Source organism: Somniosus microcephalus, chromosome 3, assembly GCF_052327205.1.
Source record: "Somniosus microcephalus isolate GS21.2 chromosome 3, FLI_Smic_1.0, whole genome shotgun sequence".
Classification (NCBI taxonomy): Eukaryota; Metazoa; Chordata; class Chondrichthyes; order Squaliformes; family Somniosidae; genus Somniosus; species Somniosus microcephalus.
The window spans coordinates 106,189,108-106,202,477 of NC_140989.1; the positions used below are offsets into that span (position 1 = coordinate 106,189,108).

Here is a 13,370-nt window from a genome sequence, read left to right on the forward strand (position 1 = left end):
GGATAGGAGGTTGGGGAGAGAAGGGGACTGGGGAATGCGGGAGAGAAGGGGACCAGGGTTGGGAGATTGGGGCTCAAGCAGGGGGGAGAATGGGGTGGTGGTGGGCATGACGACCAGCATTTCCTGTAGAGTTGAGAGCAGCAGCAGCAGAAACGTAGTGAGTAGAAGCAGCCAGTAAAGGGGTAAGTGAAACCTGGGGACCTTACAGTGGGTAAATAGTGAAAGATTGTTTTCATTGGTGGGTGAATGGGGAACAAAGGAATGGAGACCATGGATTCTCAGTGGAAGAACCAAGGGTAAAGGGAGGAGGAAGATTCTTGAACTGAGGACTATTAGTCTGTGGGATACTTCACCATATGTAGCTATTGAGGTAGAGACGAGAACTTAATTTAAAAGGGAAAGGCATAAATATTGGAAAAGGAGGAATATAAAAGGATCTGTGGGGGATGGGGTTACAGGAGAGAGTGCCTACACCGGGGGCTGAATGGCCTCTTCCTGTGCTGTAATTTCTATAATTCTATGAAAACTCTCCTTTACTGAGACTGAACCCAGGGAGTGGTTTAGAAATGTTGGTGCTGAGCTGAGTTTAGGACGATGTGCCGTGTGAGAAGTGCCCCAAACACCGATCCCGTTGTCCTTTGTACGATCATTCGGTTTGGTTCAGGTCAGTCTCTGTACCAAACGGTTTTGACGTGTGAAGTGCAAGTACAGATCAGTTTTCAGTTGTCGCCTTTCACACGGAACCGGAGTCCAAGGAGACAGGGCCTATTAAAACTGGCATCAACTGGGTAGCCTGATTGCACCTTGTGTGGTGCAGGGGATTTCCAGCTATGGTTTTACGGTAATGAGTTATATGGATTACTACTAGTTACAGGTAGGATATTGGGGCATTACACCTGGTTTTGTTTCAGAAGATCTCTGCAACGGCCTAGGTGATATTTTCATACTACTGTATTACCTAGTTTATTATTAAGTAAATTAGAACAGGCATATACCTCTCCCCAGAATTCAGCGTAAATATCATTTGTTGTTGCCTTGGTAACTGGCCATAACTTGGTGACGGAGCAGAGATCACAAGCTGTCATCATTAGACCAATCACCCTGTCTCTGTTGGAGGAAAAACAAAATAAAACTGAAAAATAAGTGACCTTAAAAGATTCTGTTCAGTTCATTACTTGTTTGATACCACTAATTTCTATGTACTTTTTCCATTAAGAACTATTTTTGTTTTTTGCACATTCCTATTTACGCAGCAGAAACAGCTTCCTTCACCGAGTACAATCTGGCACATTTTTAACCTCCTCTCATAAGGGTCTTTTACACAAACAAGGGAATTGGAAGAAAGCCAGCACAGGCGCAGTGGGCTGAATGGCCTCGAGCGCTAAAGTTTCTTTGCTTTTATCAACAGGGGCACACTCATGGCGGATTAATGAGAACACATTCAGGTTTTCCTTATGAGGAAAGACTAGAAAAATGAGAACAAAGAAGATTAGGAGATCTGATAAAAGTTTTCAAAATGATGATAGATTATGATAAGGTAAATTGGCAAAAATTATTTTCATCGGTCAGTGAGTCAGGTAAGTAGAGGGCATAAATTTAAGAACACCAAAAAAATGAAGAGAGGGGTTAGGAGACTTTTTTTTACACAGAGGGTTGTTAGGATATGGAATACTCTGCCAGAAACAGTGGTGGAAACATAATCCGTAATAGAATAATAGATTTTAAAAGGGAAATGGATTAAAAGGGTACAGGGAAAGGGACTAGGCGGATAGCTCTTTCAGAGAGGTGGGACAGGCATAATGGGGTGAAGAGTCCTTCTGTGCTGCAAAATTTTGATTCAAGGTGTTCCCTGCTCCATGGAGACAGATTGCACAGTAGCCTAGTTAGATACTGACAATACTTATCTCAACTGTTTCAAACATATCTGATTTGAACACCTGACCTGAACCGTGGGAACTCAGTAATTTATTGCTAGGTTACAGGGTGTGTTCAAACCCTGCCATAAATCTGTTATAATTTTTACAATGGTTTCCTCAGCGTGTAGCTATCATAATGATTCAATAACTTATTACATCAATTAAAATATAGAAGACATCTACCTGTGTGTTTGATTGTTGATGTTCAACGCTCCTGCCTGCAGCAGGTCATCTAACTGTTTTCTGTTTCCAAAATATAGTGCAAGATCAGTGGCAATGATGGCTTTCCGAATGATCTCTAGCAACTGTTCATAATCATCAGATGTCAGATTGGAGAAAATATTATGCCCTTCCAACTGGTGGAAAGATAGAATTCAATAAACAGTACAGAAACTAGTTTTAACCTTCGCCACTTTACTGAAAATGACAAATATTTCCATTCACTTTGTCGTTCATGTCTCACCTGGGGCAGGTTGCTTTGGCTCAAATGTCCCTGGAAGAAAAAGTTGATCTAAATGCAGTCAGAATGTATAGATACATATAAAAAAACAATGGGGAAGAATTATTCTTCCACTTTTTGCACCCAGCATCAAGCTCTCCGGTGTAGCATGGGTCAGATACAGATTTCCATCTGATCTGGTTCTACCGTTCCTCCGTCAATCGCACTTGGCATCTTCATCTGCTGGAAAGCATCTTGAGCCACCTTTATCTCTGCTCATGACTTCCTTAAATCTACTAAACACAACTTTATTGAAAAGAAGTGTGAACTGCTGTGGTCCTGCATCTTTTGTTGCTGCTACTTTGGATTCCTTGCCAGAGCTTTCTCTCATAACCTTTGTGAATCTTCCCCATCACCTCTCCTCCGAGGAGTTAAAGAGCGGGGCGAGAAAATGGCCCAGACACACTGGCGGCAGCAGCGAGAAGTAAAAAGTAATCGAAGTGTGACGTCACCAGAAAGCAGGTAAGTGATTGGTTGGTGAGTATTTCTCTCTCGCTTTTTTCCAAACTTAATTTTTGTGGTTTAAAGTTTCTAGGGTCTCTGTTGTGTAGCGGGGAGTGGTAGTAAACAAGGGCCCTTGAGTATATCATTTAATTGTAGTGTAATTAGTGGTATTGATTTGATTTAATTTGAATTAATTAAAGGGTAAGTCATGGCAGCACAGCTCGGTCCCGTGGTATGCTCTTCCTGCACTATGTGGGAAATCAGGGACACTTCCTGTTCCCTGACAACCATGTGTGCGGGAAGTGTATCCAGCTGCAGCTACTGACAGACCGCATTGCGGCGCTGGAGCTGCGAATGGATACATACTGGAGCATTCGCAATGCTGAGGACATCGTGGATAGCACATTTAGGGAGTTGGTCACACCGCAGGTAAAGGCTGCACAGGCAGGAAGGGAATGGGTGACCACCAGGCAGAGTAGTAGGCGCAGGCAGGTAGTGCAGGGGTCCCCTGTGGCCATCCCCCTTTCAAACAGATATACCACTTTGGATATTGTTGAGGGAGATGGCTTATCAGGGGAAGGCAGCAGCAGCCAGCTTACTGGCACCATGGGTGGTCATGCTGCACAGGGCGGGAGGAAAAAGAGCGGGAGAGCTATAGTGATAGGGGATTCTATTATAAGGGGAATAGATAGGCGTTTCTGCGGCCGCAAATGAGACTCCAGGATGGTATGCTGCCTCCCTGGCGCAAGGGTCAAGGATGTCTCGGGGCGGCTGCAGGGCATTCTGGAGGGGGAAGGTGAACAGCCAGTTGTATAGGTACCGACGATATAGGTAAAAAAACGGGATGAGGTCCTAAAAGCTGAATATAGCGAGTTCGGAGGTAAATTAAAAAATAGGACCTCAAAGGTAGTAATCTCAGGATTGCTACCAGTGCCACGTGCTAGTCAGAGTAGAAGTAGAAGGATATTTCAGGTGAATACGTGGCTAGAGGAATGGTGCACGGGGGAGGGATTCAAATTCCTGGGACATTGGAACTGGTTCTGGGGGAGGTGGGACCAGTACAAACTGCACGGTTTGCACCTGGGCGGGACCGGAACCGATGTCCTAGGGGGAGTGTTTGCTAGTGCTGCTGGGGAGGGTTTAAACTAAAATGGCAGGGGGTTGGGAACCTGCGCAAGGAGACAGAGGAAAGGGAAGCAAGGATAGAAACAAAAGACAGGAAGGAGAAAAGCAAAAGTGGAAGGCAGAGAAATCAAGGGTGTAAATCAATCAGGGCCACAGTAAATAAGAATTCTAAAAGGACTAAGAGTGTTAAAAAATCAAGCCTGAAGGCTTTGTGTCTTAATGCGAGAAGCATTCGTAATAAGGTGGATGAATTAGCTGCACAAATAGATGTAAACGGATATGATATAATTGGGATTACGGAGACATGGCTCCAGGGTGACCAAGACTGGGAATTCAACATCCAGGGGTATTCAATATTCAGGAAGGACAGGAAAAAAGGAAAAGGAGGTGGGGTAGCATTGCTGGTTAAAGAGGAGATTAACACAATAGTAAGGAAGGATATTAGCTCTGATGATGTGGAATCTGTATGGGCAGAGCTGAGAAATACGAAGGGACAGAAAACGTTTGTGGGAGTTGTATACAGACCCCCAAACAGTAATGCTGAGGTTGGGGATGGCATTAAACGGGAAATTAGAGACGCGTGCAATAAAGCCACAGCAGTTATCATGGGTGACTTTAATCGACATATAGATTGGGCTAACCAAATTAGTAACAATACTGTGGAGGAGGAATTCCTAGAGTGTATACGGGATGGTTTCCTGGACCAATATGTCGAGGAACCAACTAGAGATCAGGCCATCTTAGACTGGGTGTTATGTAATGAGAAAGGATTAATTAGCAATCTTGTTGTGCGAGGCCCCTTGGGGAGGAGCGATCATAATATGATAGAATTCTTCATTAAGATGGAGAATTAAGTAGTTGACTCAGAGACTAGGGTCCTCAATTTAAATAAAGGAAACTACGATGGTATGAGGCACGAGTTGGCTAGGTGGATTGGGGAACGTTACTTAAAGGGTTGACGGTGGATAGGCAATGGCAAACATTTAAAGATCGCATGGATGAACTACAGAATTTGTTCATCCCTGTTTGGCATAAAAATAAAACAAAAAAGGTGACTCAACCGTGGCTAACAAGGGAAATTAGGGATAGCATAAGATCCAAGGAGAGGACATATAATTTGGCCAGAAAAAGCAGCAAATCTGAGGATTGGGAGCAGTTTAGGATTCAGCAAAGGAGGACAAAGGGATTAAATAAGAGGGGGAAAATAGATTATGAGAGTAAGCTTGCAGGGAACATAAAAACTGACTGTAAAAGCTTCTATAGATATGTGAAGAGAAAAAATTGGTGAAGTCAAGCGTAGGTCCCTTGCAGTCAGAATCAGGGGAATTTATAATGGGGAACAAAGAAATGGCAGACCAATTAAATACATACTTTGGTTCTGTCTTCACAAAGGAGGACACAAATAATCTCCCAGAGATGTCGGGGAACATAGGGTCTAATGAGAGGGAGGAATTGAATGAGATCAGTATTTGTAGGGAAATGGTGTTAGGGAAATTGATGAGATTGAAGGCCGATAAATCCCCAGGGCCTGATAATCTACATCCTAGGGTACTTAAGGAAGTGGCCCTAGAAATTGTAGATGCATTGCTGGTCATCTTCCAAAATTCTACAGACTCTGGAACAGTTCCCATGGATTGGAGGATAGCTAATGTAACTCCACTATTTAAAAAGGGTGGTAGAGAGAAAACGGGGGAATTATAGACCAGTAAGCCTGACATCGGTAGTGGGGAAAATGCTAGAGTCCATTATAAAAGATATAATAGCAGAGCACTTGGAAAACAGTGACAGAATCGGACAAAGTCAACATGGATTTACAAAAGGTAAATCATGCTTGACTAATCTACTGGAATTTTTTGAGGATGTAACTGGTAGAATAGATAAGGGAGAACCAGTGGATGTGATGTATTTGGACTTTCAGAAGGCTTTTGATAAGGTCCCGCATAAGAGATTAGCATGTAAAGTTAAAGCACATGGGATTGGGGGTAAGGTACTGACTAGGATAGAGAACTGGTTGGCAGACAGGAAGCAAAGAGTTGGAATAAACGGGTCTTTTTCCGAGTGGCAGGCAGTGACTAGTGGGGTACCACAGGGATCGGTGCTAGGGCCCCAGCTACTCACGATATATATAAATGATCTAGACGAGGGAACTAGATGTAATATCTCCAAGTTTGCAGACAACACAAAGCTGGGTGGGCGTGTGTGCTGTGAGGAGGATGCAGAGAAACTCCAGTACGATTTGGACAGGTTGGGTGATTGGGCAGATGCATGGCAAATGCAGTATAATGTGGATAAATGCGAGGTTATCCACTTCGGTGGCAAAAACAGGAAGACAGATTATTATCTGAATGGCGATAGATTGGGAAAAGGGGAAGTGCAACGAGACCTGGGTGTCCTTGTGCACCAGTCGCTGAAGGTAAGCATGCAGGTGCAGCAGGCGCTTAAGAAGGAAAATGGTATGTTGGTCTTCATAGCGAGAGGATTTGAGTACAGGAGCAAGGATGTCTTGCTGCAGTTGTACAGGGCCTTGGTGAGACCACACCTTGTGTATTGTGTGCAGTTTTGGTCGCCTTATCTGAGGAAGGATGTTCTTGCCATGGAGAGAGTGCAGCAAAGATTCACAGGCTGATACCTGGGATGGCAGGAATGATGTATGAGGAGAGATTGGGTCGATTAGGCTTATATTCGCTGGAGTTTAGAAGAATGAGAAGGGATCTCATTGAAACTTATAAAATTCTAACAGGACTAGACAGACTAGATGCGGGAAGGATGTTCCCGATGGCGGGGGAGTCCAGAACCAGGGGTCACAGTCTAAGGATAAGGGGTAAGCCATTTAGGACTGAGATGAGGAGGAATTTCTTCACCCAGAGAGTGGTGAACTTGTGGAATTCTCTGCCACACAGGGCAGTTGAGGCCAATTCATTAAATATATTCAAGAAGGAGTTGGATATATTTCTTGAGGCTAAAGGGATCAAGCGATATGGTGAGAAAGCAGGGACAGGGTACTGAATTTGGATGATCAGCCATGATCTCATTAAATGGCGGAGCGGGCTCGAGGGGCCGAATGGCCTACTCCTGCTCCTATGTTCTATGTTTCTATGATGTTATAGTAGCTAGCTCTCCTAAAGAGAAGGCTGATCCGTTAGGTTCACTTTTCTTCTCCAACTCTAAATTCGATGATCTTGTTAAAGAACTTCCCTTCACTGTTCCATTCTGTTTTATCAATATGATGATCGACATTAAGCTTTATCTCACCAAGTCTGTTAGATCCTCTGCTCATGGACCCCAATAAGAATTCTTGTTGCGATGCACACCTCCCCATGGATCTTAAAATGTGTGCCTTTGAATTGTCTACATCCTATGTCATCCTTTGAATTTGTCTTACTTTCAGTCTACTTTTCCTTTTTCTTTGAAAGCTGCTCGTTGTCACACTATCCTTACGAAAGATGATCTCACTCAACCTTCAAATCTCCAGGCCTACTAATTGTCCATTCGTACTCTCTGGAGTATAAATCTGCTGTTAAGCCAAATTATCCATCACCTTGAAAGTTCTGGCCTAATTCATGTTCGGCAGTACGGTTTTCAGCATAAGTATTCAGCTTTGGAATCTTGCTCTTCAACACTTTTGATGAATCAGGTCATTGCCTTGGATATTTTCAAAGCTTTTAGCAGGATCTGGCAGTGTGCACTTGTAACTAAGTTACTATCAACACATGACCTAAAGCCAAAGCAATATTCATGGGTATCCAGTTTTCTCTTAAATCACTCTGCTGGCGTTGAAGCTTATTCTCTGTCTCTATTTTCATTAACTCGGGATTTCCTAGGGCTCTTCTTTTCTCCAATGTATTCTTTCTTCATAAAAATTACCTCCTTGACCCATCTTCTGACCCTATTCCTTTTTAAATTCATCAGCTTCTGCCAGATAACAGGCCATCAGTGCACACCGCCTCCAGTCCCCCAGTGCACACAATCTCCAGTCCCCTTGCAGTTCAATAGCTAAATCACTACATCTTGCTCTTATCCATGCCCTTCAATGGGGCAATGAAATATTGTTTCGTACAATTCTTCTGAGATAGAGTTTCTTCTGGTCTCTCGAAGGTCTAACCAACAGCTACAACCTTCTATGTTTGAGGGCTCCACCCATAGCCCCATCTCATTTATTACTTGACCGCCAATGAAACCCTTTCATTGTTGAAACTGCCTCAGTGAAACTTAGTTTCTTCTTCTTGTGAGAAGTACGTCTGCCCTCAACAACTCTTAGATCTCTAAAAACCCAAGTCTGTCCAAGACTCAATATTGCTCCCATATCTGGGACACTCTTTTAGCACCTCTCTCAATTTCTTAATAGGATACAAGAAAAGTGCTGACAATCTCTCTCTCTGTTGGAACCTTTCTTGCCTGTCTCCAGCTGATCAAAACTATTACGATGAGTGCTCCTCTAAAGTTTTTTTCATCCTACTCCAGATACCCGGTCCTACACATTATTTCTCCTCCCCGCATGCCGAAATCAAGACTCATTGTACTGAGGATTTGAGTATAAGAGTAAAGACGTCTTACTGCAATTATATAGGGCCCTGGTGAGACCACACCTGGAGTATTATGTACAGTTTTGGTCTCCTTACCTAAGGAAGGATATACTTGCCATAGAGGGAGTGCAATGAAAGTTCATCAGGCTGGTTCCTGGGTTAGGGGGATTGTCCTATGAGGACAGATTGAATAGACTAGGCTTATATTCTCTAGAGTTTAGAAGAATGAGAGATGATCTCATTGAAACATACAAAATTCTTACAGGGCTTGACAGGATAGATGCAGGGAGGATGTTTCCCCTGGCTGGGGAGTCTAGAAACAGGGGTCGGCCATTTAGGACTGAGATGAGGAGAAATTTCTTCACTCAGAGGGTGGTGAATCTTTGGAATTCTCTACCCCAGAGGGCCGTGGAGGCTCAGTCGTAGAGTATATTCAAGACAGAGATCGATAGATTTTTTAATATTAAGGGAATCAAGGAAAGTGGAGATGAGGTAGAAGATCAGCCATGATCTTACTGAATGGCAGAGCAGGCTCGAAGGGCCAAATGGCATACTCCTGCTCCTATTTCTTATGTCTCTTACTCCTTTTTCACCCCAGGATCTGAAACCTGTGGATCTTTTACATCCCCCAGTCTTTCTTTCATCCTACAATCTTCAGGCTTTTAAAATTGAAACACTGCATCATTTAATCACCCCATTCTGATTTACCATGTATTTTCTCTTACACTTTTCAACCTTGGTGTATTCTGCACTACAGGCCTTGAGCCTTAAACTGGGTGCTAACAATGCACTCAACCCAATCCCTTAAAGCATTCACTTACAGCACCAAGGCTATGTTTCCCACAGTAGCCTCTCTCTGAATAAGATAGTCAAGTACGATTAAGTTACGGTTTTCATTTTATGCTTTGAACTCATGCTGATTAGGTTTAGGGCTGAGACTGTCCAAAATAGTTTGTTACATGCCTCACAGTCAAGAGAAAGAGGAGTCTTTCATCCCATCAGTCTGGACTGGATTGAAACTCAAGGTCCCAAAGGTGAAAGAACAGTGTACTATACGACCACCAATCAATCCCCTTACATACGCAGGCCTTAGCTTATGACAAATGCATTCAAGATGTTATTCAAGAAGTCCATGGTACAGCAATGCAGCAGCCTGCTTTTATTATAGGGTGATCTGGCATCGAAGGTAATCTTCCACAAAGTATTTTTCATGCATTATTTTGAACATTTAGGGACTTCAAAAACATAGTGGCCTGGATTTTGCAGTCAGCAGTGAACGAACGACGCTCGCCGTTCATTACACTTACACAGACTTTCTGTGGGCTTTTGCACTGCGATTTGCGCTAATTAGTGAGCTGAAACAACACGGCGCCCTCTACAAGGGATCTGGGACCTGTGTGAACAGGGCAAACAAATGTGTATCTCCTCAACCAATCAGATTAAAGAATCTTTAATGAGGCGTGCAGAGTCTAAACCAAGAAGTTTAAATTAGAATATTTAATTCAATGTAAAATCATGTACAGACATTGAAATAAAGAGGGGGAAAGAAAGATGGGATTAAGAGAGAGAGATAAAAGAGACAGAAAGAAAAAGCAAAAAAACTTATTTTAATTTTTTTATTTTTAAAAATCTCCAACAATAATTAAAATCTGAAGGAATGAGACTCCACACTTGCAAAAGTAAATTTTCAGTGCTGGAGAGGTTGTTTGAAATGAATTAAGACAAACCACGTCGTTAAAAATTCACTTATACTTGAATGGACAAGCCACAACTTTTTCTGGTGTGTTTAGCGGGTATCTAGTGGGTAAGTACCGGAAATTCACGACCTTCCATGGATATGAATGCCGAGTCTCTTAGCAAGACACTGTTAGAGCAAAGCTTGTGGATGAGCTAGTTTGAGTTTATTCCCTCAAGTTTCCGCTCAAACTCATTTGCATTTTGCCGAACGTAAAATCTGTCATGAACCAGCATTTTAGGACATAATTTTTTTAAAGGCATTTTGCTTTAAAATATTCCTTGATATATTTAAGAGTGCTAACTTGATGCATTTTCATTAATACAGCTGAAAACTTTAATCAGGGTGTCTAGTCCACCACCTGTGAGTAACCTGATTTTAAATAACTGAAAATGATTTTTAAAAAACTATACAGAACCATTTGCTAGTTATTCTGATGTACAGTAGTTAGTTTCTTTGTAAATAAAAAAAATTGAATTCAAAAGCTTTTAAAATGTCCCCACTAATGTCCTTGCGCCTAAGAAAAAGCTCAATTTTTAAAGCCTTCTCGAAGGCCTGCCAACGAGCACAATTTGCAGAAACGCCCAATGGTGATTAATTCATCCTGGGGGCATGGCCAGTTTTGTGGGCGGGGCCGGCTTATAGCATGATTTTTTTAAACTAGTGCAAAAGATTGTGGAAACTCAATTTGCGCTGAACGTAATTCGCGCTTAAAATTCCACAATCTTTTGTGCTGGGTTGGTCGATTATGGGCGAATTGCGCCGAAGAAACAGTGCAACCGAACAGAAACGCCAGGCCACCATCTTTAGTGGTGAAGTAACCAAGGAAATTACAAAATGGTATTCTTAGTCTGAATAGCACCTCCTACTGCAGCAGTGTGACATTTTTTCCATTTCCTGCAGCCTGCGTGAGAGTGTCAATTAGTGCCACATTAAGAGCAGTTTTGTGCCCACTGGATTACGACTGCTCAAACTCATTTTACATAGGATCCTTACCACCAGCAGGTAAAGGAGATTTCATCCCATCAGTCTAGGCTAGATTTGAAAGAGGTGAAAGACCAGTGTTTAACATACTACTTCAATCAGTTCCTGCACTAAAGATTTATAATGAAAAGATTGGTGGTCTGGGGAACAAAATAAAATAGAGAAATAACAACAGAAAAAGTTGGAAAAACTCAGCAGGCCAGGCAACATCCGTGGAAAGAGAAACAGAGTTAACGTTTCAGGTCGAAACCCTTCTTCAGAACTGAGAAAAAAGCAGGAAATGAAACAGATGAAAAAGCAAGTTGGGGGCTGGGAAATGGGGGAGGGGATGAAAGAACAAAAGGGAAGGTTTGTGAGAAGTTAAGAGACATTAAGAGATATTCAAGGCGAGACGAGATGGTAATAAGATATATTTCCTCAACCGAGGATTCCCCTCTACCGTGGTTGACACGGCCCTCGACCGCGTCCGTTCTATCCCCCGCACTTCTGCCCTCACCCCTGCTCCTCCCTCCCGGAACCACGATAGAGTTCCCCTTGTCCTCACCTTTCACTCCACCAGCCTCCACATTCAACGCATCATCCTCCGCCATTTCCGCCACCTCCAATGTGATCCCACCACCAACGCATCATCCCCTCACCTCCCCTTTCAGCATTCCGTAGGGACCGCTCCCTCCGAGACACCCTAGTCCACTCATCTATCACCCCCAGCACCCCTTCCCCTTCGCCCGGCACCTTCCCGTGCAAGCGCAGGAGATGCAACACCTGCCCTTACACCTCCCCCCTTCCCACTGTCCAGGGCCCCAAACATCCCTTCCAGGTGAAACAGCGATTTACTTGTACTTCTTGCAATCTAGTATACTGTATTCGCTGCTCACGATGTGGTCTCCTCTACATTGGGAGACCAAATGGAGATTGGGTGACCGCTTTGCGGAACACCTCTGTTCAGTCCATAAGGGTGACCCCGAGCTTCCGGTTGCCTGTCATTTTAATTCACCGCCCCATTCCCACTCAGACCTCACTGTCCTCGGCCTCTTGCATTGTTGCACAGAAGCTCAGCGTAAGCTCGAGGAACAGCACCTCATCTTCCGTTTAGGCACTTTACAGTCTTCCGGACTCAATATCAAGTTCAATAATTTCAGATCATAACCTCGGCCCCTATCATATTTATATATTTTTTATCCACACTTTTTGGTTTGTGACTTTTCTTCTTTTTTCTCTCCCACATGGCAGCTGTCTTTCATTCTGCCAGCGCATTTCACACTTCATCTAGAGCCATCTTTTGTTTTTTAATCTGTCCTATTACCATCTCGTCTCGCCTTGAATATCTCTTAATGTCTCTTTACTTCTCACAAACCTTCCCTTTTGTTCTTTCATCCCCTCCCCCATTTCCCAGCCCCCAAACTTGCTTTTTCATCTGTTTCATTTCCTGCTTTTTTCTCAGTTCTGAAGAAGGGTTTCGACCTGAAACGTTAACTCCATTTCTCTCTCCACGGATGTTGCCTGGCCTGCTGAGTTTTTCCAGCTTTTTCTGTTGTTATTTCAGATTTTCAGCATCTGCAGTATTTTGCTATCATCAAATAAAATAGAGGCCATGCATTTCATCTCAGCTTTAACATTTCTGCATATGAAGTGGCGGAAATGTGAAATTATACTCGCCAGGCTCAGGGAAGACTTGAACCACAGTAAAAGATTCACCTATAAAGGAACCTTCAAACACTCCAATACCAATTAAATCCCTATCAGCACCTTTATGCCTCTTGGATAAATGTACAGTGTGCTGCAATACTACGGAATTTTGAGCAGGAAGGTCTCAGGTTTGAGCCCTGGTCCATTCTGAGCTTGCTGATCTCAGCAGAGTGGCAGTAAGGTACTACAATTTACTCCAGGTGAGTAACCAGTCCATACTTGTGGGATTATATCATCCAGTACAGGCTCATGCATAAAGAATGGCTACTTTGGGAAAGGCACCCAGAGAGCTGTTCTCTGGCAAGAGTCAAATCTTTCACGAGAGGCAAATGAATCCCTTTAATTTAAAAATCAAAAATTCTACCTGGCAGTCAAAGGAATAATTCCAGTATGAAAGAGGATTCTAACCTGTTAATTGGTAGTTGCATTTTAACGTGTTTGAAGATCCTGAAATAGTT

The 13,370-nt window shown here is 43.1% G+C and overlaps 1 protein-coding gene across 2 annotated transcripts in view; it reads right to left on the reverse strand.

Annotated features, from left to right (window-relative positions):
- The window catches only part of pde10a (phosphodiesterase 10A), an 899,745-nt gene that overhangs the window by 59,785 nt on the left and 826,590 nt on the right, over positions 1-13,370 (reverse strand). Inside the window, exons 18-19 of one of the 2 annotated variants that reach the window (XM_085981463.1) lie at positions 2,100-2,272; positions 996-1,107 (exon numbers count right to left, since the gene is read on the reverse strand). In XM_085981463.1, the coding sequence (XP_085837589.1) occupies positions 996-1,107; positions 2,100-2,272 (285 nt within the window). Of the gene's footprint in view, positions 1-995; positions 1,108-2,099; positions 2,410-13,370 lie in introns of those variants that run through there. The other variant, XM_085981462.1, reaches the window with a different exon arrangement.